The sequence below is a fragment of the Cuculus canorus genome, chromosome 9, assembly GCF_017976375.1.
Source record: "Cuculus canorus isolate bCucCan1 chromosome 9, bCucCan1.pri, whole genome shotgun sequence".
NCBI classification, from domain to species: Eukaryota; Metazoa; Chordata; class Aves; order Cuculiformes; family Cuculidae; genus Cuculus; species Cuculus canorus.
The window spans coordinates 10,508,649-10,530,967 of record NC_071409.1 but is presented as its reverse complement, the minus strand read 5'-3'; the positions used below and the strand labels follow the sequence as shown (position 1 = coordinate 10,530,967).

The following is a 22,319-nucleotide window of genomic DNA, read 5'->3' as shown; positions in this document are numbered from 1 at the left end:
TTACAGTATTTTTTCAAATATACCTTGTATCACAATAAGAAAAAGAGTCGAGGTTGGGCAGTCTTTCATCATCACCATGCTCGCCTTCAGTAATTTGGTGATTTGTTGAGTGTTTCTTTAATGATAAAAGTGTAATAGTTTAGTGTGTTAAGAGCAGTAAGATTGCCTTCTATGACAAGATGACCCGCTTAATGGATGAGAGAAAGGCTGTGGATGTGGTCTTCTTGGACTTCAGCAAAGCCTTTGACACAGTTTCTCACAGCATTCTGCTTAGGAAACTGTCTGCCTCTGGCCTGGACAGGCGCACACTCTCCTGGGTGGAAAACTGGTTGGATGTCTGGGCCCAAAGAGTTGTGGTAAATGGAGTTAACTCCAGCTGGAGGCTGGTCAGAAGTGGTGTACCCCAGGGCTCAGTGCTGGTCCAGTTCTGTTCAATGTCTTTATCAATGACCTGGATGAAGGCATTGAGTGTACCCTTGGCAAGTTTGCAGATGACACTAAGCTGGGTGGAAGTGTGGATCTGCTGGAGGGTAGGGAGACTCCAAACGGATCTGACCAGGCTGGACCGCTGGGCTGAGACCAATGGCACGAGGTTTAATAAGGCCAAATGCCGGGTCCTGCACTTGGGATACAGCAACCTTGTGCAGTGCTACAGACTAGGAGAACAGCGGCTATAAAGCTGCCCAGAGGAGAAGGACCTGGGGGTGCTGGTTGACAGCCAACTGAACATGAGCCAGCAGTGTGCCCAGGTGGCCAAGAAGGCCAATGGCATCTTGGCTTGGATCAGAAATGGGGTCACCAGCAGGTCCAGGGAGGTTATTCTCCCTCTGTACTCGGCACTGGTGAGACCGCACCTTGAGTACTGTGTTCAGTTCTGGGCCCCTCACTACAAGAAGGGTGTTGAGGCTCTGGAGTGTGTCCAGAGAAGAGCAACGAAGGTAGTGAAGGAGCTGGAGAACAAGGAGCGGCTGAGGGAACTGGGGGTGTTTAGCCTTGAGAAGAGGAGGCTGAGGGGAGACCTTATTGCTCTCTACAACTACCTGAAAGGAGGTTGTAGAGAGGAGGGAGCTGGCCTCTTCTCCCAAGTGACAGGGGACAGGACAAGGGGGAATGGCCTGAAGCTGTCCCAGGGGAGGTTCAGACTGGACATCAGAAAAAAATTTTCACCGAAAGGGTCACTGGGCACTGCCAGAGGCTGCCCAGGGAGGGGGTCGAGTCCCCATCCCTGAAGGTATTTAAAAGACGAGTAGACGAGGTGCTCAGGGACATGGTTTAGTGGCAGACAGGAATGGTTGGACTCGGTGATCCGAGAGGTCTTTTCCAACCTGGTGATTCTATGACACCAAACTTTCAGGAATACTTTTATCTGGACGCAACAACCAACGAAACCGCTGACGATCCGCTGGGAGAGGGAGGCGATTCCCCAGGCGGCGGCCGGGAGCGCTCCCCGGAGCAGCAGCACCGGCTCCAGCCCGGCCAGCCCTGAGCACTCCGTCCCCGCTGCAGCGCCGCGCACCTACGGCGGCGGGGCCGGGGCGGGGCTTGGCTGCCCGCTCCGCCCCGGCGGCGGCAGCAGCCCCCGGAGCAGCTCCGGCAGCGGCAGCTCCAGCAGCAGCGGCACCGCCGGCATCCGCGCACACCCCGGCTCGGCGGCTCCTGTTGCGCCTTCGCCGCCCCCCGCGCCGTACAAAGCCCGGGGCGGGCGGAGCGTGCTTGGCTCTCGCGCGCCGCGGAGGAGGAGCGGCGCCCCCCCGGCTCCCCGGGCATCGTTTTTTCCCTTCGTTTCCCTTCGTTTGTCGGAGGGGGAAGATGGCGAGGAGCGGCGCGGGGCCGCGGCGCCTCCTGCTGCCGCTGCTGCTGGCCCTGGCGCTGGCGGCGCGGCGCTCCGGGACGCGCACCGCAGGTGAGGCGCGGGATGGAGCCCGGGGGTGCGGTGCCGGCGGCTTTGTGCCGCGCGGCTCGGTAACCTCCGCCGGGGTGGGAGGGGGGAAGCCTTCCCGTGGCGGCGGGGAGCCGCCGCTTTCCCGAGTCGGTTCTTTCCGCCCCCCCGTCCCCTTCCTCCGCGGGCGCCGGGGCGGGGCGGGCAGGGCTCCCTGGCTTGCTCTCCAGAGGATCCGCTTGGCCGAAAGGGCTCCAACTCGCCGGTGTGGGTCATAGGTGCGTAACCCCTCTTGGAAAAGAAAAAGAGTCCCTAATGGGAAGCGAGTCTCCCTGACTTTCGCCCTTCCCTTCCCAGAGGTGTTGATGACAAGGCTGGGAAAAGCATAGCATCAGTCGCTTCTTTTCCAAGCTGTATCAGCTGTTAGTACTAAGTTTGCTCCTCCAGCCAGAAGTCAGCTGCAGGCTTCGGTGCCCCTTCCCTCCCCGCAGAGGCGGGCTGGATTTTGGCTCGTGGTATTTTGTCGTCGCTTTCACTTCAAGGATCCAGAAGATAAAATTTCTTTCTATCTCCGGCATGTAAAATAAAAGAATGTATACAGGAAATTCTCTCAGAGAGAGGTGTCTGAGTGTGTGCACGTCCAGCTGTGTGCCAAAACATATTTCTCGCTCTGTTACTGAATCTGTGCTTGGGGTTTTTATTCTAGGCATACAAAAGGTATTTCGGCCCACTGGATTATTACCATATGAAATCCAAATGTTCCATCTCTTGGCTTGTTTGCTCAAGAGTGTAATCAAGTTATTTTTGTATCTGGCTTAATTTCCTTCTGATGAGCAGAAGGAACCTACGTTTTAGAGAAGCAAGTTTTGTAAGTTTTAATTTTGATAGGAAAACTGCTGACTTGGTTGATAACTTGTGTTTTTTTTTTTAAAAAAAAAAGGTGTTGATTAATACCAGACTCTAACCAATGAGCTTCTCATTTCCAGTTTTCTTAATGCTTTGCTGCTATCAGTCATTCAGAAGACTTCTGTGAAGGTAGTGGTGTGCACTGTAGTTTGCAGTCTGTTAAGGGGTGTGTGAGTGTTACTGTTCAGCCCTTGTGTCCCTTGTAGGTGCTGCCTATGGCGACATGCTTTGAGTAGAAAGTTGAGCTCCTATGCCTGTCACCAGGGCAGTGAGAGTGTAAATTAAGCTCCTTTGGAAATTAATTATTGCAATCGTAGTCATTTTCTCAAACATAACTCTTCAAATAATGATTTTTTGTGTGTGTTTTTTGTTTTGTTTTCTTTTTTGGTTGGGTTCTTTTAACTGTGTACTTGAGATGTGTGCCCTGAAGCTGATAGAATCTAATAGCTGGCATGTAAGGATTTTCCTTTAATCCTGCTGGTGGTCAGAGGTGTGAAAGCAGAGTACTTAGTCCAGACAGCACTGTATGATTCAGCAAACCGAAAATAGACTGCTCTGTTTATATAAATAATAAAAATGATGCTACACAAATTACAATGCTAGAAAGTACTGATACATTTATATGTGGGTATTCACACAGGAAGATCGTAATCCTTTTTTGTTTTAACATGAGTAGCTGGAATCGTAGAAGGCTCTGTCGAGTGGAAACCACTCCCTGAGTAGTTACGTGACCCCAGACACTGCCTGCTGTGTTACTTGTTTTTATTACAGTTTTAACCCTTAAATGTTTTCCCCGAGACTGCGCTGTATGGCTTGAAGAGGGGCAGACCTTTCTGTGCTTCCAGTTCCAGAAATCTGTTTCTTCATTTCTAGTCTCTTCGTACTTTGTGCAACTCAGATGTGAAGCAGCAGGCGGACACAATTCCCCTGTCAGATTTTAAAGCAGCCTGTTAGGGCTGCATGTTTCAGAAATAAGCTGTAATGAGACTGTCTGAAACTGACTGCCAAGCTGTATCTTTATTTCTTGAGACGACTTCACTGCTTTACTCGGAAAGGCTTGGAAAAGTTACAGCAAGAGAACTGCTCATTGCACAGCGGTGGCTGCTTGAGCAATGAGCAGTCAGCACAGCCCTGTGGCCAACTCTGCTTGCAGAAGTCACTCCAGTGCTCCTTTGCTGCAGCTTTGTGTTTCAAGGAATCACAGAGGAAAGCACTGTTGAGCTCTTAAACACTTGAGTCCTATGTCGTGAAGATACAAATGTTTCTGTGTTGAGAGAGCAGCGTTATAGTATTTCCATTGCAGTTTACTCGCTCTGTGCGTGTTGCTTGTCGTGTAATGCAGTCCATGGTGCGGGGGAGCGTGTGGAGAAGCCATTTGTCATTGCATTAGGAGCAGACACTGCTCTTGGCAACAGATGTAAATGATATTCCCACCTGAAATGCTTTATTAATCAGCTTTTGTCAGGAGAAATGTCTTTGCCACCTTTGAGCCTCTTCCCCAGAGCGACTTAGTTGCAGCGCGGCTGTGCTGAGCTCTGGGAGCCACAGGCTTTAATGGCAGCAAATGGGCAGGTTTTGACGTGGACCCTGTGGTTTGTTGCTGTCTGTATGCACTCCTGAAATGTGAGGAGGGGGAGGGTGGCTAGGAAGGGTTTTGTCACGGAGAGGGCCACAGCAGTGTGGGTGGCTTTCTGGCCAGCTGGGCCAGGAGGTGTGGGCAGCCTGGCAGGCTGTGGCTTTCTCCACCCCAGTGCCTGTCAAATGCTGGACACAAACGCTTCAAGCAGTAACTGCTGCCTGGTCTAATGTGCCAGGACTCACTTGGAGATACAGCATGTACTGTTGCCATTTCTGTTTTTGGGCTCAGCCAAAATGGTACCCGTGAGTGACCACAAGTGATCAATCAGCCTTTCCGTCTGCGGCACCCATAGTGTGCGAACAAGGGAATTCAGTGAAACATCTTCATGTACTTACTAAAAGTACTGAAAGACGTGACCTGCTTGATGGAGGAGACACTGTAAGTGAGGCACTCTATGCCTGACTGTCCCTCTCTGCCTGATTTTCTGTTTCTTGTTCCTCTACTGATGCTAGTTTTGTTTCATCTCATCACTTCAATATCTAAAACCGCTATGTAAACTTGTGCTGGAGAAAAACACCTCCTCGAGGTCGCTTGGGAGTTTCGTTCTCTTTTTGTGAGGACTGTGCATCTTTGCCACCTGCTTCATACAGGTGAAAGGTAAAGGCAGAGAGTGACATCCCCAGGACCCAATCCTGCAGGACACAGCCTTTGAGTTACCTGTGTCCCAAGGGCACTATCATCCCAACTCCCTTGGAAGTATTTAGGAATGCGTGTAACATCAATGTGTACTACTTTGGGTGGGTAATGTTTGTTTGCATAGATACCTTTAGGATCCAGCTTTGAAATAAGTGGTGAATAACAGATGAAACTGTGTAGTTGGGGATGTGTGTGTTTGGACATTAGTTAAAAATAGGCAAACAGCTGTGGAGCACAAATCAGCAAAGTTCTGCGGTGAGGCTGGATAAGACCGCTGCAACTTTGTGTAGAATGCGTTTCTAATCAAAACAAGAAAGAGTAAAACAGTTTTGACCTTTATCATCAGCGTTCGATGCTGTAAATTGCAGTGTGAAGCTATAGTAGAATGACCACCATGGTTATTTGAGCCGGAAGGGTTTTGTGTGAAATGTGTCCCTGTCAAGGATCTAAATTAACAGGTTATTTCTCAAAGTTTTCTTTATGTTTGTGACATATTCCAGAAAGTCATGATTTATGTCTGAGTTCTTTCTTGGCTTTTTCTCTCACCGCTGCTTACTTAAGCAGAAGTGACTCGGTGTCTTCATGGGAAGTGTTTAGTTTGCCTGTTGAATTAGCACTGTTACATTGTGTAATCAAAAGGAGTAACCTTCCATTTGTGTAGAGCTGCTAGTCTGAAGTGTAAATTACATACTGCTTGGGTCAATTCCCTTGTCATGAAAAGTAATAAAGGCATTTTTGTTTTCACTTATAATGTCATTTTTTTGTAGTTTTTGAGGGACTGGTTACAAGGGAAAAAAGTCTGAAAGTGAAGAATATTTTTTTTCCTCTTAATTTGTACATAGTGTGGTTCTCTCTGGCACAAAATACAACTTAACCAAACAGATCAGTAGCAGGAATGTGTCTGTATGTGTGGGAATGTTGTAGCTCTAGAGAATAAAAAACACTTTATCATCAAGGAATACGTGCTTGCAAGCACAGCCCGACACCACAAGTAGTGTTAGGTGGTTTAATGGAACTGCTTCTGGAGTATTTCCTTAAGGTGAACTTTGTTTTAAAATACGGATTATACTGGTCATGAGGAGTCAAAAAATGTAAAGGCACTGTTTCATCCCAGGTATCTTTTTGTTTTTTTTGCAGGAGCTAGAAATAATTTTGCAATTTGTCATAGAAGGAAAAACAAAAAATGAAAAACAGACGAATAAGAGGTCCACTGAAGAAACAGAGTGAATCCTTTATGTGATGATCAGAGTAACTGGGCTTCTTCATATTCTCAGTGTGTGCAAGCCTCTGTGCCTTTTTAGTATAATATTTTAATGATACTGGTTCAAACTGACCACTGAGACTTCAGAAACTTAGGTACCTACTAATTGTTGAAATATTTAATTATTGACAAATTATATAGTTGACATATTTGATCATTTCATTTTGTTGCTGCTTGAACCAAAATTAAAGATGCTGCGAATTACTGTATAATTTCTTTTAAAATCCCTGACTATTTTTGAACTGGAGTACAGTGTAATTACAGACCAATTTCCTAATAATTTAAGGCTAAGCAGTAGAACTCTGCCTTGGCTTTAAAACATTGCATTCAAATTTATAGGACAATTCTGAAGAAGTTCCCTTTATTTTAGTGGTTGGCTCACCAACTCTTATGGTCTGCCCTTTGAAAATATTTCAGGGTTCCTTCTTGGACAAGTTGCATATCTGTTGATCCACTGTGTGTTTTCTTACAATATAGACATGGGGGAAATAGAGGCAGGGTCTTTTTTGGTGGTAGCCCTGAATCTGGCAGTGTAGCTGCAAGTGTGTTTTTAAAGCTGACTGATGCAGTATTTGTAATTAGTGTAAATAAACTGTAAGGAAAAAAGACAGAAAAATGCTAAACAAAGATAAGCACCATTCCTTTGAGAATTAATGCTGTACTTGTGGGTCTAAGTGTTAATGTACTGATTGAGCCCATTAGGGAGTTCTTGCTGAAATCAGCTGTGCAGAAAATAGCATCTGATAGAATTGCATTTGTATTTTTTTTTTAACTTTTTTCTTTTTTTTTTTGTTTTTTTTTGTAGTTCACATGAAACTTTAAAAAAGTGTTTCTTTAGGCTTTTGTCTTAATCCGTTTACTAATTCTGGTTTACATCACTGTAAAGCAATTGTACACGTTAGGACAGAACCAGGCCCATAAACTTAGTAATTGAAGTTGCTGGGTCAAGTGTTTGATGTTAAAAGCAGGTTTAAATATGCATTATACAGGATATGTCATGGTGTTGTGTCAGAAGTAGGACAGATGTTATTGGTGTTGTTTCATGATTTGAAGGACTGAGTTGTTCAAGGCGGGGCGCTACCTGTTATCTCACAGCTGTGGAGTTTTAAGTTGCTTCTTTACATGGAAGAGGGGATCCCAGGACTGCACTGCCTGTGTTTCTGTCTGGAGATTTTCACATGTCCAGTGTCTGGACACAGGGCCAGATGCTAAAGGGCAGCTTTTTCAAATGAACTGACGAATCAGGATGGTAACATCCACTGACAACATGAACCGCGGTGCAGGCATGAAGGACAGTTATGCATTTTCAGGATGGCTCCAATTTCTACTGTTTTAAGAAAAGGCTAGTCTAAGGAGAAACTTACTGCGAATCTTAACTGCCAACTTTCATTGGTGGATTGATTAGCTGTCAGGAAACGGACCTTAGCCTTAGCCTGGTGTTGTGTGTTACCGCTTCTGTTTAAACAGCTGGATTTACTAAACAACAGCTTAAGCAGAAGATGTATCTCTTCTCTAGATACATATTTATGAGAGAGACAGAGGGCAAGGCTGCTAAAAGGCAGAAGCGGAGTAAACTTTCTCACTTAGACAGCTGATATTAATTGTGTCCTGCTCTCAGCTGCAGAGCCCTGGTGAACAGTTTATAGCATGGCCATCCAATCGGCGTGTTCAAGCAAGACCCAGCCAGTGCCATGACTCCATCAGCTTCCACTCTCAAGAAGATTTTTGTGGTTTGATTGCTATCTGGGCACTAATAAACAGCTGTAACCTGATCCGCTCCCTGCTTGCCAGGAAGTTAGGCAGCTCTTGTTGGAGTTGCTTCATGCATGGCCATAATGTCATTTACAAACAGTTGATTTTAGTTTTTTTCTTATCTGGGAACTAAGGAACATGCCTTATCTTTGCTTTACTACAGAATAATTGATTCAGTAAACAGACTCTCATCCAAGTCCATTGAAGCTGATGGAAAACCTTGACTACTGCTGCTTGTATCTGGTTTTGTTCAGCTATTAAAATGAGGAAATCTTGCATTAGAAAGAGTGTGGGCCTGAGCTCCCGCCAGCACTGCACCACTGCACCTGGGACTTATGCAGGTGATTGACGAGTGCACATACAGGTCTTAATGATCTCTTGTTGACTGTATATTCTATACTACTAAATTAAAAGAAAGTAAATTATGAGCTGAGACAGAATCAGCTCAGAATCAGCTTTCCAATGTTTTCGAAATCAGTTATACATACGTATTAGGAGTAATTGCTAATCTTTGTCTAAAAGCATTTGTATGTATATATGCATATGCAGAAAAATTGTTACAGTTTTACAATCTGTGGGTGATGGGTTTTTATTTATTTATTTTTTTTAGAACTGGCTCTATTCAACAGGTGATCATTTTCAAGTAAACATTTTAGATGCTGTGTCTATACATCATCAAAAATGATGTGATAAATGATAGTAAGCAGCAGCTCAGCAGGGTTGCTGTTTGTCAGTATGCATGGAAGAGGGAAATGTCTGTCCACATCCCTGTGGGCTGTGAATTAAAGCACAAGATAATTTCTTTGCATGAGAATCTTTGGTATTTTCATAACAAACTTTAGATTCTGACATGCAGAGTTTGTACAACACTGTTCACCTCTTTGTGAGTGGCGGATGGTGTTTAACAATAATGGGACTTTCGAGTGAGAAGCCTCTTTCTAAGTCTTGGAAATCTTCAGTGTAGATTTGGTAATAGAAAAGGAAAAGAAAAAAAAAAGTAGTGTCCTGTCCAAGAACTGTGTGTTAGCAAGTGCTAATCTAGGATGAATTTTATATTGTGAGATAATTCAGAGCAACTCTTTCTTAATATAAAGACACAGTTCTGCTGACCTGCCTTCTTAGTTCCTTTAAATCATGAGGAAAGGGAGAACTCTGTAACAGGCAATACTTACTATGGCTGAAGAAGTTGCAACAGTACCATGTATTCAAAAGTAGCTGAAACTGGCAAGTTATACATTCTGTATTTCTTTCCCTAGACAGCTTCTGAAAACGTCCTGCCTTTACTGGTTTTGTTCCCTGTCGTGGGACAGTGTTGGGAGTTTTGATACCAATAGCTGTTGCTCTGCAGCTTCAGCAAGATCTACAAATAATCTGGAGAAGCACAGAAAGTATTATCCACAGATAGTCCATGCATTGAAAGATGGCAGTATTTCTTTCCTGCAGGCTGAACCATTTTGAGGATCGCGTCCTAGCAGAGTTGATACCTGTGTACTGACATTAGTTCTGCAATAACTATGCTTATGCCATCAAAAGACAGACTTCTGTTTACTTTGCTTTAGTTTAATATGTCTAGTTTAAAGTGGAGAGGGTACAAGTCTGCTAATAGCTGGCCAAGGAGAATCTTGTATGTCGTTGGAAATTACATGAATTGTGGTTTTGCTGCTCTGTGTTTTGCAGTAAGACGTGCACGTATTGACGGGCAGTGGTCAGCAGTGTTGTGGTATGGAGGAAAACAGACCTGACTTTCAGAAGAGGTCTGTACAGGAAGGTCTGCATCCTCAAAGTCTGACCTTTAAGATTTATTTGAAGCATTTGTTCTCAAAAATCCATCTCTCCCACACAAGAATGTGGATTGGTGTAGGATATCAGTATGTACTATGTGTTTGGCAACCCTGCCTGTTCTTAATTTTCTATCTGTTAATTCTAATTTCATCTTTTATTTTAAATCTTATCACTTTGCAGTCCTTCATGAGTTTTTCAAATCTTTTTTGTCTCCCCTCCAAAGATGTTTTTTAACAGCGTGCTATTAAATTGCTTAGGATCCAGTCTTACAAGGTGATCGTAGCTACAGTTAATGGGACTTTGAAACCAGTCTGCCTCTCTGGAAAGCAGTAAGCTGTGGGATGAGTGGAGGCATACAGTGGGTGTTCTGTGCAGAGCAGAAATTGACTGTATGAAATAAAGAACAGATTAAAAAAAACAACCAGAAATGTACTTCCAAATATGAAGTGTATTTTTTTGTGCACCAGTCATCTTCCTTCCTCCTGGAGTGTAATGCACATTTCTTTCCTGAGGAAAGAAGATGACCATGTTTGCCATTTCGGTACATTGTTGTGTTTATAAGGAATCCTGGGAGAAAATAAACAACTGTTGGATGGCTTTGTCTCTTCCTTCTTCATGTCAGAAGTTTTATTTGACCATAGTTCTTCTTTTGGCTTACTACTTTCTTGGACCATATATACATCATGTAAACTGACCTTGGGTAGATATATATGTTTTAAGTTTGTATTTTTGATGTTGTCTACTTCAGATCTACTTTGTTTGCTGCTAGATTCCATTAACCAAATATAAGTATGTAGGTATAGCTTGTCATGGTTACATTGCATACGATGGGTTTCTCCTGTCTCCAGCTGTTTAACTGGAGTTTTTTTTACATTTTCAGAGTATGTGGATTTTCAAAAGTTGCATTTGATGTAGAATCTTAAGTTCAGGCTATAACTGCCATTTATTGGGGGGGCAAATCAATTTTCCTTTTGAGGAGTCTAATTATGTTTTCTGGGGTGACAGGTGGAAGATTGTGTGTGACTAAAGTCTGGATTTTGAAAGTACTTTTTGGTATTTTAGCTTTTTAGTTGACTTAATGTTTCTTGGGGTTTTGAACATATGATCTGAGTCAGTACAAATAGGAAAGGGAAGTTGCTGGTGGCACCATCAGTGACTCTGTAGCTGCCTGTGGAGTATCAACATGGGTCAGAAGCTTATGGAAAAATTAGTTTTAGTAAAGTCGTCAAAACTGCATGGGAAGAGAGCTGATCATCATGGCTGTATGGACTCTGTACAGTGTTGTGTAGCCCAATGATCCATTTAAGTTTTTTGAATGCTTTTTTTACTATTGTGGGCTTAAACCTAAGGCTGCAATCTCTTTAAAAGCTCTTTCACAGTTTTGCAATTAATTGGGAATGCAGACACACAGACCATTATGTTATTTGGTTTTATGGAGGAAACAGAAACTAAGCTTATAAATGAGGTTTTCCGAGATGCTTTGTGTCAGCCATTTTTTTTGGAGGGGTGTGTGTCTCAATTTCATCTTGTTCAGAAGATATTGTAGAGTATTTTACATTTTCCAAGTTATCTTGCAGAAATAAAACTCAGCTGTTAGAGAAATTACAGGGGGCTGGTTGTATTAGGACACTGCATTCCTAAATAGTTTTAAAAGCTTTATTCTTCAAAATTTACCAGTTTTATCATGAAATTATGAGAAACTGGTTTGTATCCTGGTTATGGATCATGCCTTCACGTACTGTAAGCCAATCTGCACACAGCTCAACCTGCACTATTATCCTTTTATTTGCTAACTCAAACATGTTGTACTCAATATGCTTATCTGGGTAATGATGTTAAAATGTCATGTTCTCCAAACAGGGCTGGTGACAAGCTGGCAAACACCCACGAGGTGCTGTGGTGTGTAAGCAGCTATGCTGAGGGCAGACTTGAGGACTGTGATTTTTTAGCTCCCTTTCAGGTTAGCAAAGTGGATGGGAAGGTCAAAAAAACCCACTAATTACTTTTTGTTTCTCCCTCAGACTATTGTAAGAGTCTCAGAACATGGATTTTGTTGATGCAATATGTGCTTTAGGTGAGGTGCATAAGGAAGGAAAATAGCATTTCTTAAGGACAGTTCCTCTAGCTTCACCATCTCATTACTGGCTGAATACAGAAGTCAGAAGAGAAAGTTGCATGGCCAAGTCAGGACTCATAAATTTGAGATGATTATGCAAGGGATAGAATGCTTGCCTTGGAAATCAACAGGCATACTGAAAACTTTATTCCAAACTCAAATAAGCTTCCCTTCATTTTATTTTCTTTCTTTAATGCTTAATTGGTAGAAACAATAAAAATAATAGCAGAAATACAGTCAGAAGTCTGCAGTTAGTTGGAGCTGTTTACTCTCGCTCTGACAGTTACTTCTCAGTTCAGCTTACTTTTAAACATTCCTCATTAATGTGCTCTTGAAGTGTGATGGGAGGAATCCAGGCTGAAAACACTTTTTTCAGCTGTGTTGTGCTTTATTATGTCTCTCCAGAACATTCTTCTTTGTGGTATAAAGGCAAGCTAAATCCAGTCTGTGGGTTCATTGTTGTTTTATTTTGTTTGTTGGTTTTTGTTTGATTTTGTTTTTGTGGGAAACTGTACCCTGCTGGTGTCCCACATCTCCAGAGATGCGGGAGACGTAATAACAAGCACAATTACATACCTTAATTAATGGGCTCAGATGAATGTGTGCCTCTTCCAGGTATCCATCTCATCCATCTTCTCTTCCAGAGTTCTGCCTAGCCTTTGCCTTAGATTAAGGTCATGCAGATCACTGCCAAAGTTACTCCCTGACCTTTCTTTGACTGTGTGTGGTTTTGTTTTTTAAAAACCCAGGGAAGTATTCCTAGTATGCTTCCAGTTCCCAAGCTTCTTCCACTATCTCTAGCAACTTGTTTATATGCTTGCTGGCAACCTTTGGTGAGTTATTTTGTAAAGTTACATCTCTTTGCTCATTTAATGGAGAGGTTGATGCACAATTGTTACTCTGTTGAGCAGTTCTGGGTGGGACACCGTAGACTGTTTTATGTAGGCACTGGAACATGGATAAAACTGTATTCCAGGAACCAGATACCATTTCTTTACCGTTATAAGCCACTAATTTCAAAGATAGAGATAGATTTTAATGGCATAATGTAGAACCGTGCACAGATGTCCGTTGATCTTTACAGCTCAATCCTATTCCAGACAAGTCCATGGTAGTTGAATCCAAGGACTCAATGTCAGCTCTTGTGTGGCTGTGAGCAATATCCTTAGTTTTGGCTGCCCTGAAGCTACTGTACTAATGCCCACAACCCCTGGTAGAAATTATGTAGTAATCTCTGTTGGTGTTCGTTCAAGATAAATAAGAACCATATGGGTACATGAGGAGTGACTGCAGTTCTTTGCAAAGGTACAGGGAGAGAAGTCCCAGCTTCTTAAAGCAGCCCTGCCGTGGCAATTCCTGGCTGAGACCTCACCAGGCAATTCACTGAAGACATAGGCTCTGGTTTGAAGTTTGTTCTTCTGGAAATATAAATATTTATGATGCAGTCAGATCCCTGATAGTAGCAGCACGAAAGATTGAGTGAGAGTGCGATGTTCTGATGAACCTTTATTGGGTTTCCTAATACATTGCCTGTGCTCAGTGTGCAGTGTTGTCTTTTGCAGCTTGGGTGCTTAAGGGTTTCCCAATTTGCATGTAAAAATGAATTCTCTTTGTCACTGGATATACTTTTCTTGGCTAAAGGAGTGCTCTCTCAGGCTTGTTTTCAAAACAGAACAGCTGTTTTGTGAATGTAACTGTCGGAAAGCTGTCTGGAATAATTGCACTCTAGTAGCTTCAGCACCCTCATACCTGGCACGAAGCTCTTCAGAGATTTTATTTCATGCCTTCCTGTTGAAATTCAGTATAGGGTGTTTTACACAGCCTGACTTGTACTTGTGGAAAAATATGCCGGTCTTGGTAATCCCCTCCAATGACTGCCAAGATGCTTCTGGCAGGCCACGTGCCAGGGGAGACCAGCCCTGCCGGGCGGCCTCTGCCCTCTGTGGCATCCCAGTATCCTGTAAGTGTAGAGAGCTGTGACCACCTGCTGTGCTCTTGGCTTTGTTTGTTTGCATTGTGAGGATGCTGTTACTGTTTGTCTGGAAAATACTACTGAGAGTGTGTATTCTTCCCCTCCTGTGAGAGGAATTGTCGTTGTTAAGAAACTGGACAGCTGAAGTCTATGCATAGGATGATACAGTAGAGCTCCTTACGGTAGACACCTGGGTGGAGGGCAGGGCAGAGGTTTGTGCCAAAGCGGATGGTGAGGCAGGAACAGCATTGCTACGGCTAGAATCCATCATAGGGGTTTTGCAGTGACTGAGAATTTTGTGGCTTACTTGCTGGGGAGCACTGGGCCACAGTGGTAACTTGGGGTCTGAGTAATTGCAGGCAGCTTTCTGCTGCTGCTCCTGGGGCTTCATTGCACGGCTGGTGCTGCTGGGGACTCTGGGCCACTCATTCAACCTCTGGGTGACGTTTGTGTGTGACTCAGCCTGCAGTAAGAGCCGGTGCTGCACTGAACCTCTACACCAGCAGGGCTCTTAGTGGGACTAAACCTGCTCTGTGCAGCAGGGACGCTGTGGGTGGCTGCAGCTAAAATAGATGTAGCTGAACACATCCTGAAATGGAAACAGCACTTGAGTAAACTTACTCCGTTGGGATCTGTGTTGTACTTGCATATCTACACTTCTGTGAGTTCATGAAAGTCACTTTGGGTTTGTGTTGCTGGTCACAAATGGGGCAGGTGTTATAAGGGCTTGTACCTAAGTGTAGGAAACAAGGAATAAGTTTCTGAAATGAATGAAGTTAAAAGGTTAAATTAGCAGAAGTATTTGATGGTTAGAAGCGTTCTTTCAACTCACTTCCACAGGAAGAAACAAATACCTCCCATGGTATGCTCAGTGGAACTCTGCCAGTAAAACTGGTGCAAGTTGTCATTTATGTCTAAATAAAGTCACAAGAGCCTACAGGAATTACATAAATATTTTTGTCACCTCTTACTAGCTAGAAGAGAATGGTGCTGTTTTCCTCATTTGGTTAATAATACCGTCTATAATAGGAGAAGGTAATGATCATTTAATGCACTTCACATTGACTCTCCTTATACACTATAGACAGAATAAAAGCACATTTCTCTGTTCTTTGGTCAGACACAGATTTTTTTAGAAAAGCCCTACAAAACAAATGCAAACAAACCTCCACCCCACAAAGAAAACAACACCAGAACCTCAAGAAAGAATAAATAGTTTATAAAGGACTCTTAGTTCTAAATGGACTCTAAATGCTATAAGTACACTTCTGCTGGCCTTAAAAATAAAGTACCACATGCACCTAAACTTCTGTGGTGCAGCAGAGACATGGAAATAAAGCCTTCTAGATCTCTTCACCTGAAACTTCAAAAAATTGACCATTGCTAATTATGCTAAAAAGAAAACTTTTCCAATATGAGTAATACCTTTGTAAAAATAGCTTTCTGTTTGTTCTGTGTCTGTTTGCAAACCTGACTCAGGCAGGCTGCACTGGATTGCTTAATTGGCTGTGAGTGTGGTACAGATTTTCTTGCAGTTTCATGTCAATGTAAACAGCATTATTTGTCTGCTCAATTTTGTCCATTTTATATAGCTTGTATTGAAATCCCGTATGATTTGGCACATCATTCTTTTCCCCTCCTGTTCTGCAAAACTCAAGTAACATACCAGGCTCCATAGTGAATCTTGAAATACATGGACGGTGTGTAGGTGGAATTGCAGTGGTTTCCACTGAAAGAGAGTAATGATATCCCATGAAGAACAATAGTTTAATTTTTGCTTCCCAAGCTGTACTTGCACATTGGTTTAATGCTTTCTTTTGACTTAGTGACTATGGAAGGAATCTGATGCAGCGCACATTTTGTCATTTACATCTCGTTGTCGAGTACAAATATTTGAAATCCTTGCTGTTAGCATTCCTCAGGAAGGGGTAGGTGTGAAATATGTCTACTCCAAACCAAATTCCACTGTTACAGTCAGTGCTTGACTGGTCACCTAGGAAACTTTCAATAATGGATTCACTTGGCTTGGTGATGCATTCTGGTATGATTAGATTTTTTTTCCAGCTCTAGCTTGAAAATGCAGTGCTTGAACAAAAAATTGATCATAACTTAATCTGTTCCATGGAGAAAAATCCTATCCTTTATTTCCAGTTCTCTTTTAGTAATAGTCTAAGATATCATGTTCCTTATTCATTCTGTGTTGACTCCTGTAGTATGAATTTAGATTGCATGACCTTTAGAATAAATGATTTTGAAGATATCGAACCATTATTATTATTGGTGAGTCACTGCGTCTGTCTATGTATTGCGCTGAAATCCTCTGTGAAGGTCCTCCTGCCCTTCTGAGATGTGCTCACGGGATTTGCTTCTGATTCTTGCCTACAAAAGACTGCTAGCATTTAAGTGAGAAAAAGAGGAAGCAGTTAATCTTCTAAAACTGTCTTCCCAACATTTTTGGGTGTTCAAATTGAGTTGATTAAAGCATTTAAAGTATTTTCAGTTTCTTCTTTTCTGTGTTTTTTGTTGCAGGATTGTCAGCTTGGGCCAGTAGAGAAATCTGTAAAATTATGCATGGTGGGAAGCGCAGGTAGCGATGTTGTCTGTAGTCGAAGAACTAGGGCTATATCAGATAAAAACTGTAGGAGCCCTGCTCAAGGCACAGAAGATTGTTTGTTTGGAGCAGGTACTGGGCACATGGTTCTATCGCTGTTTAAAGGTTAAGTCGGCTAGGTAAGAGCAAGGTAACAAAGTGGACTGAGAGTTTTGGAATGTACAGAAATCTCATCTGGGTCAGGAAAACCCATAAACTGAGACTGGTAGAAGAAGCAGAGGAAGCATCACATGTGCTTGTCTTATCCTTGTTCTTCCTCATGCACGCTCCTTATAGCTGCTATTGAGGATACAGTTGCCAGACCAGTGTCTGACTTGGTAGGTGTGTACTTGGCAGTGAGCACTGATTAGTGCTGAATCTAAGCCTTATTTCAGTGGAAAAAATATCAGTGGCTCCTGAGACCAGTCTCCATAGTTTGCCTGCTGTGACTATTTTAGACAGACTTGAACTTCTTTAGAACATCTGTTTTTCACGTTGTTCTGCAGGCTGTCTGTGCTTCTACAGGTATTTTTGCTTGACAGAGCAGAGGTATGCTTGAAGCACCCCAATACTTGGCTGCAGAACATCGTGTGAGTAACTAACAAGGTGCATTTCTTCTACAAAGAGGGAAGTAGGTTATCTTCTTGTGTGTTAATTTTTCTGGTGTCAAATAAAACAAAATGGCAAGGCTGCTAAGTCTGTGTTGATGGGCAAGGCTGAAGGGTTAATAGGAATGTTTTTCATAGGAGCCACTTCTAGGACATTGCTGTGCTGGTAAGGATAAACCCAGAGGATATATTTTGGGAAAGTGAAACAACAACAGGCACTGTATCTGGAATGCTCATTGGAAGCGATTAATTTTACTTTCTTGTAAGGCTTGATCTCATGGGCTCTGTTCAGAGGACAGCTGTTGCTTGCATCCAGACCAAACTGCAGAACTGCAATGTGCTCTGGGATCCAGGCTGGTCTGATTAAATACTGTATGTTGGATAGGGGTACAGTCTTTCTCATAGCTTTGAATCATGCACCTTGATTATGCTTCTTGTTGCAAAGGGTGCTGGATGTTCTTAAGTAGTTGAATTGGGAAGCTGTTTAGTGGGAGGTTGCGGCCTCGTTTGAGCTATGTCAAAAGCCCTTGTATATAAAAAGGAAATTGGTTGCACAGTCATTTACCTGCATGCAGTAAGAGGGCAAATTAGTACTGCTATCATTTGCAGAGGCTCTGAATGAAAAAACACAGCCTTACTCTGTGCGAGGACTTAAAAGCACTAAAGGCTGCCTGTTGGGGGACTGATTTCTATGGCTGTGTTTTTGCCATGTTTTCATGAAGAATATGAACTACTTTCTTTCAGGGGAGTCCATGAGGTTGGGTGAAGTTCTCTGGTTCATTCAGTTCTTGTGATATAAGGTCACAGCATTATTACCTCAGAATGAAAAATTAGTAAGTTATTTTTGTTTTGAAGATTCTTCACTGTCCAGTAGTCAGCCTAGCTTTGTTTTCATATATTGAGCTAGTTGTTCACAGAGTAGATATTCACTGCTTTTTTCCTGAGGATAATTTTAAATACAGCACCCTTGTCAGTCAAAGTTATCATTTGATAGTATCTCACACCTCTAATATATTTGCCTCCTCTCTTTGAGTGGGATGCAGGCAAGTCATAAAGCCCCCTGATCCAGTGCTGTCAGTGCAACTTTTTGTTAGAAACTGTGTCCTAAAAACAGGTTAATACATGTTCCTTCTTTTCCTCCCTCAGAGAAACTACTAGTTTTTACTGTAGCGACTAAAGAAACTGATGGCTTTCACCGTTTCATGCGAACTGCAAAGCACTTCAACTACACAGTAAAGGTATGTTTGCATACCAGATATTCATATTATACAGCCTTTAAGACAGAAACAGCACAGTAGTAACTGAAGTTGAATTAGCTTCCTTGCATGCTAGGGCAAAGTAAAACAATTGCAGAGTTCAGAGATGGGTAAGGGCGCTTGCACGTGGCCCTGCTGCTGTCCCCGTAGCTTACTTGCTGGTCCCCCTCTGACCATGGGCGAGACTGCTTCTGTTGCCTTAGGAACTGTTTTACAGTGCTAGCTGTTGTGATCTGCGTTCTCAGTCACTTACAGGTCTGTCATGATTTATCATATAGCCTTTCAGTGCAGCTGATTTTGTTTGCATGAATACTTCTGGAAGCTGTACTGCACTTGGAGGACTTCGGATGTGTCCTTCTACCTTAAACAAGGCTGCATCCCTACTGCAGGGAAGGAGGGTGGGTGACAACTGAAAGTTTCACTGTGTTTGCCAGGAACTTGTGGCTCTCTGAGAGGATAAAATGTTTCTGTCATTCTTGCCAGCCTTTTCTGCCTTGCTCCATGTCTCCAAATGTTATGAACTGAGATTGGCCTCTGTATGATCTTGGGAAAAAGTGAGGGCACTAACCTTCTAAACTTTCCCCACAAAGTTGTTCTGCAATAGAAAAATCTAGGAATTGAGATGGTATTAAGAAGATGTTTTGCATACTTGCCACAGTGTTTACACTTTAAATAGGAAATTATTTGGGTCTCTGAAGTTCTGCTTCTACCACTGAACTTGGAAGCATCAGAGAACCTTTCCTAATATGACAATGCTGTACTAAAGCACCCAAGAAGCCTGAGCTATGGATACATCTATTAACTTTGCAGATTTGTCCAGAGCATCAAGCAATGTAGTTCTTCCAGGTTTTTTAAATTCCAAAACCAGTATGTTCTAAAACCTGCAAAAAGTTCAAGGATTTTTATTTTGAAGTGTAATTTGCAATAGTGTTTGGCTAGGACGGAGTTTCATGTAGCTGATTTTTAGCAGCCATCTCTGTATTGAGGAGTCTATCCATTCCTCATACAAAACTACTCTGAGGGATTTCAGAAAGGCTGGAGCCTGCAATTGGTATCATTTTAGTAGTACTCTGATCCACCAAGGCCTCTTATGCTTCCCTGTTCCTAAGATGATTCTGTTGGCTTTTAAAGGTCTCATTCAGAATGTTTTTGTAATAGAAAATTTGAAACAATTATTAGCTTTTTTTTTTAACCTAAAGGAGACACATTTGAATAAATTATAGTAGCAGACAATTGCTCGATTCTTATTTGGTGAAGAAATGTCTCTCTCATGTTTTTGCAGTGATGTCATTGTACAGAATGCTGCTTCAGACACGGAAAACTCATGATGCTCGAAATGCTGGCTTGCTATGCTATAATGTGTTGCTTCTGCTTTAACATCTGTTTTCAATAAGGATCTGCTTTAAAAAGCCTCTTGGTTTTGCGTACTAGCAGAAAGTGCTTTTTTTCTTATTCCAGGTACTTGGAAAAGGTGAAGAGTGGAAAGGTGGCGAGTTGCCTAACTCTATCGGTGGAGGGCAGAAAGTTCGACTGCTGAAAGAAGGCATAGAAAGCTATGCTGATCAAGAGAACTTGGTTGTGATGTTTGTTGAATGGTGAGCAAACCTGGCTTGTTGCCTTTGTGCTATGCTTTAGGTGGGCATGCAAAAGTAGCTGCTGTGATGTGCTGAAAGTTGAGTGCTGCTTTTTCCCCCTCCCTGTTTGTTTGAAGGAGTTTGCTTCTGTTTTTCTCCATTCATAAAAATAGTAGATTGTTACTTTTTTAATGGATTTACAGATGTAAGAGTAGTTGTTCTGTTGCCTCCAGGGGGTAAAAAAATGTTATTGGAAGCTGACAGGCTTTTAGGCAAGCATTTGTCCTCTCCCTCTTCAGCTGTGGTGAGCGCAAGTTTGTGTCATGGCTGCAGGCTGGAAGTGTGGAATGCAGGAGTGAGCAAGAGCCATGCCAGAAATAAAAGTGGCCGGTAGGGACCAGAGCATGATCTTGTTTCATGAAGTGACAGTGATGGAGGAAGCTGGAAAACGGGTCCCTGAGAAAGCACTTAACAGGAAAATGCTTTCACATGTTAGAGATCTGAAACGAGACTTTGTGTCAGATATACCCCTGGTGCCTGTGCTGTCTGTGCGATGGAAGGATGGAGAGATAGTGCTGCTGCAGTTGCCAGATTATAGCTCATAGCACAGCTGTGCTTGAACATGCTTATTGGAGGCCAGATAGGTTTCTCCCTGTCACATAAAATAGGGAGCTCAAACATGTTCAAATCCCACTTTTTCCATTGCTTCCCTCTGATTTCCTTCCCCCCTTCTCTTCTTTTGTTCCTGTGACAAGAGCAGCTAAGAATCCAGTTCACAGCAGCCGCCACTCTAGCATTAACCAGGGCAGGGTCACAGCTCTGAAAGAATCACTATGAGGAAAGTGTGGCACCAAATTTTGAATCAGGGACATGAAGCCCCAGTTGCACACAGGCAACCTTGAGGAGGTAGCTGAGTGCAAGCTTGGAACGTTTGTGTATGGGTTCATATTGCTCTTACCGTGTCATGTTGAATGTCTGCTACAGAATTTTCTTTCAGCTTTTAACTCACTACTTTTTTATTTTAAAAAAATTCGACAGCTGAAGAAATTTAGGGACCCTTTTGCAAGGTAGAGGTTTGGCAGGGTTTGCACAGTCGGCATCCTCACAAGAGAGAAAGTGGTCTGGCAGTGGAAAATTGATTTGTTGTTTTGCATAAATTAAGACTTTAGGGATGTTGGAGTAGCCTATTAAACTGGTAGGAGATTTAAATTTAAAGATGCCGCTCAGTTTTCTTTGTTTTAATTTTACGTCCTGAGATAAGTAGACAGTAGAGCTAGAAAGCCAATGTGTAAATCATCTTAACCAATTTATGAACAAGCTTTATAAGGGAAACTTACGCTGGATGTTTTCTTTCAATGCTGAATCGACAATAAAGGTAGCACAGTTTGCTTTCAGTTTTTGATTTACTTTTTCTTGTTGACTTGATCAGTTTTATCTTTGGTAAGTGGAAAAAGTATCTTTCTAAAAGTCAATATATTACTTAGTTTTTCATAGTGTTGTTCTACTGATAATGCAATAAATGAAACTGAAAAGATTAAATTTGGGAGACTTTGTACTTTACTGAATGCTCAGATGAATCAAATTTTCCCCAAATGTTTGATACTTATATTTAATTTCTTCATTTTCAAATTTATTATCCTGATGAACCATGTTTTTTCTCCCTATATGGTAATATATGCAGATTTGTTATCAGATTTGGGCATAGCTCAAATTCTTCTCCAACATAATTTATTCTCTCAAGGGGCAGGCTGTCTGCTGGCATGGATGAGAGAGTATAGAAGACCATGTGTGTTGAAGTGTAGATGCTGTAATCTTTCTTGCCATGGAAAATCATAGCATTTAAGGCGTTCCAATTTCTTGAGGTCCATAAACATATTGATTTAAAGCTGGTGGAAATTATTTCAGATAGAAGAAAAAAAATAGTTTACTGACTCTAGCATTGTATTTTACTTCTAATGAGCTTTTTCATTTCCAAGAATCCTGGTTTGCAATTTAAATCTTGATCAATGTAGCAGTAAGTTTGGAAAAGACAAATACAGTGAACTTCCTTTATTTTTGAAGTGTTTTTCATTATATTCATTGTGAAGCATTTGGAGTATTGATCTTGGGAGCAGAGGAAGGAAATGTCTGGTTTGCTTACTGTAACTAGGCAAATTATTTGTAGCAAACCTTTTACTTAGAAAACCAGAAGCTGTTTGTTTTGAGCAGTTTTTTGTATGGCTCACAATTATGGAAATAGTTTGAACTTCTGTGGACAGCTTGTGTCTAGGTACAGATAGCAAAAATCTTTGCCTTCAGATGGAATGCTATTTAAATTAGGCTTGGTTTTGCAGGAGCCAACTACTGAG

At 42.3% G+C, this 22,319-nt stretch overlaps 1 protein-coding gene across 2 annotated transcripts in view; it reads left to right on the top strand.

Annotated features, from left to right (window-relative positions):
• The first annotated feature begins 1,489 nt into the window (after positions 1 to 1,489).
• Positions 1,490 to 22,319, top strand: part of PLOD2 (procollagen-lysine,2-oxoglutarate 5-dioxygenase 2) — a 58,381-nt gene continuing 37,551 nt past the window's right edge. For both annotated transcript variants that reach the window (XM_054074339.1, XM_054074340.1), the window contains exons 1-3: positions 1,490 to 1,903; positions 18,288 to 18,379; positions 19,856 to 19,992. In XM_054074339.1, coding sequence (XP_053930314.1) covers positions 1,810 to 1,903; positions 18,288 to 18,379; positions 19,856 to 19,992 — 323 coding nt within the window. In that variant the 5' untranslated portion in view covers positions 1,490 to 1,809. The remainder of the gene's footprint in view (positions 1,904 to 18,287; positions 18,380 to 19,855; positions 19,993 to 22,319) is intronic.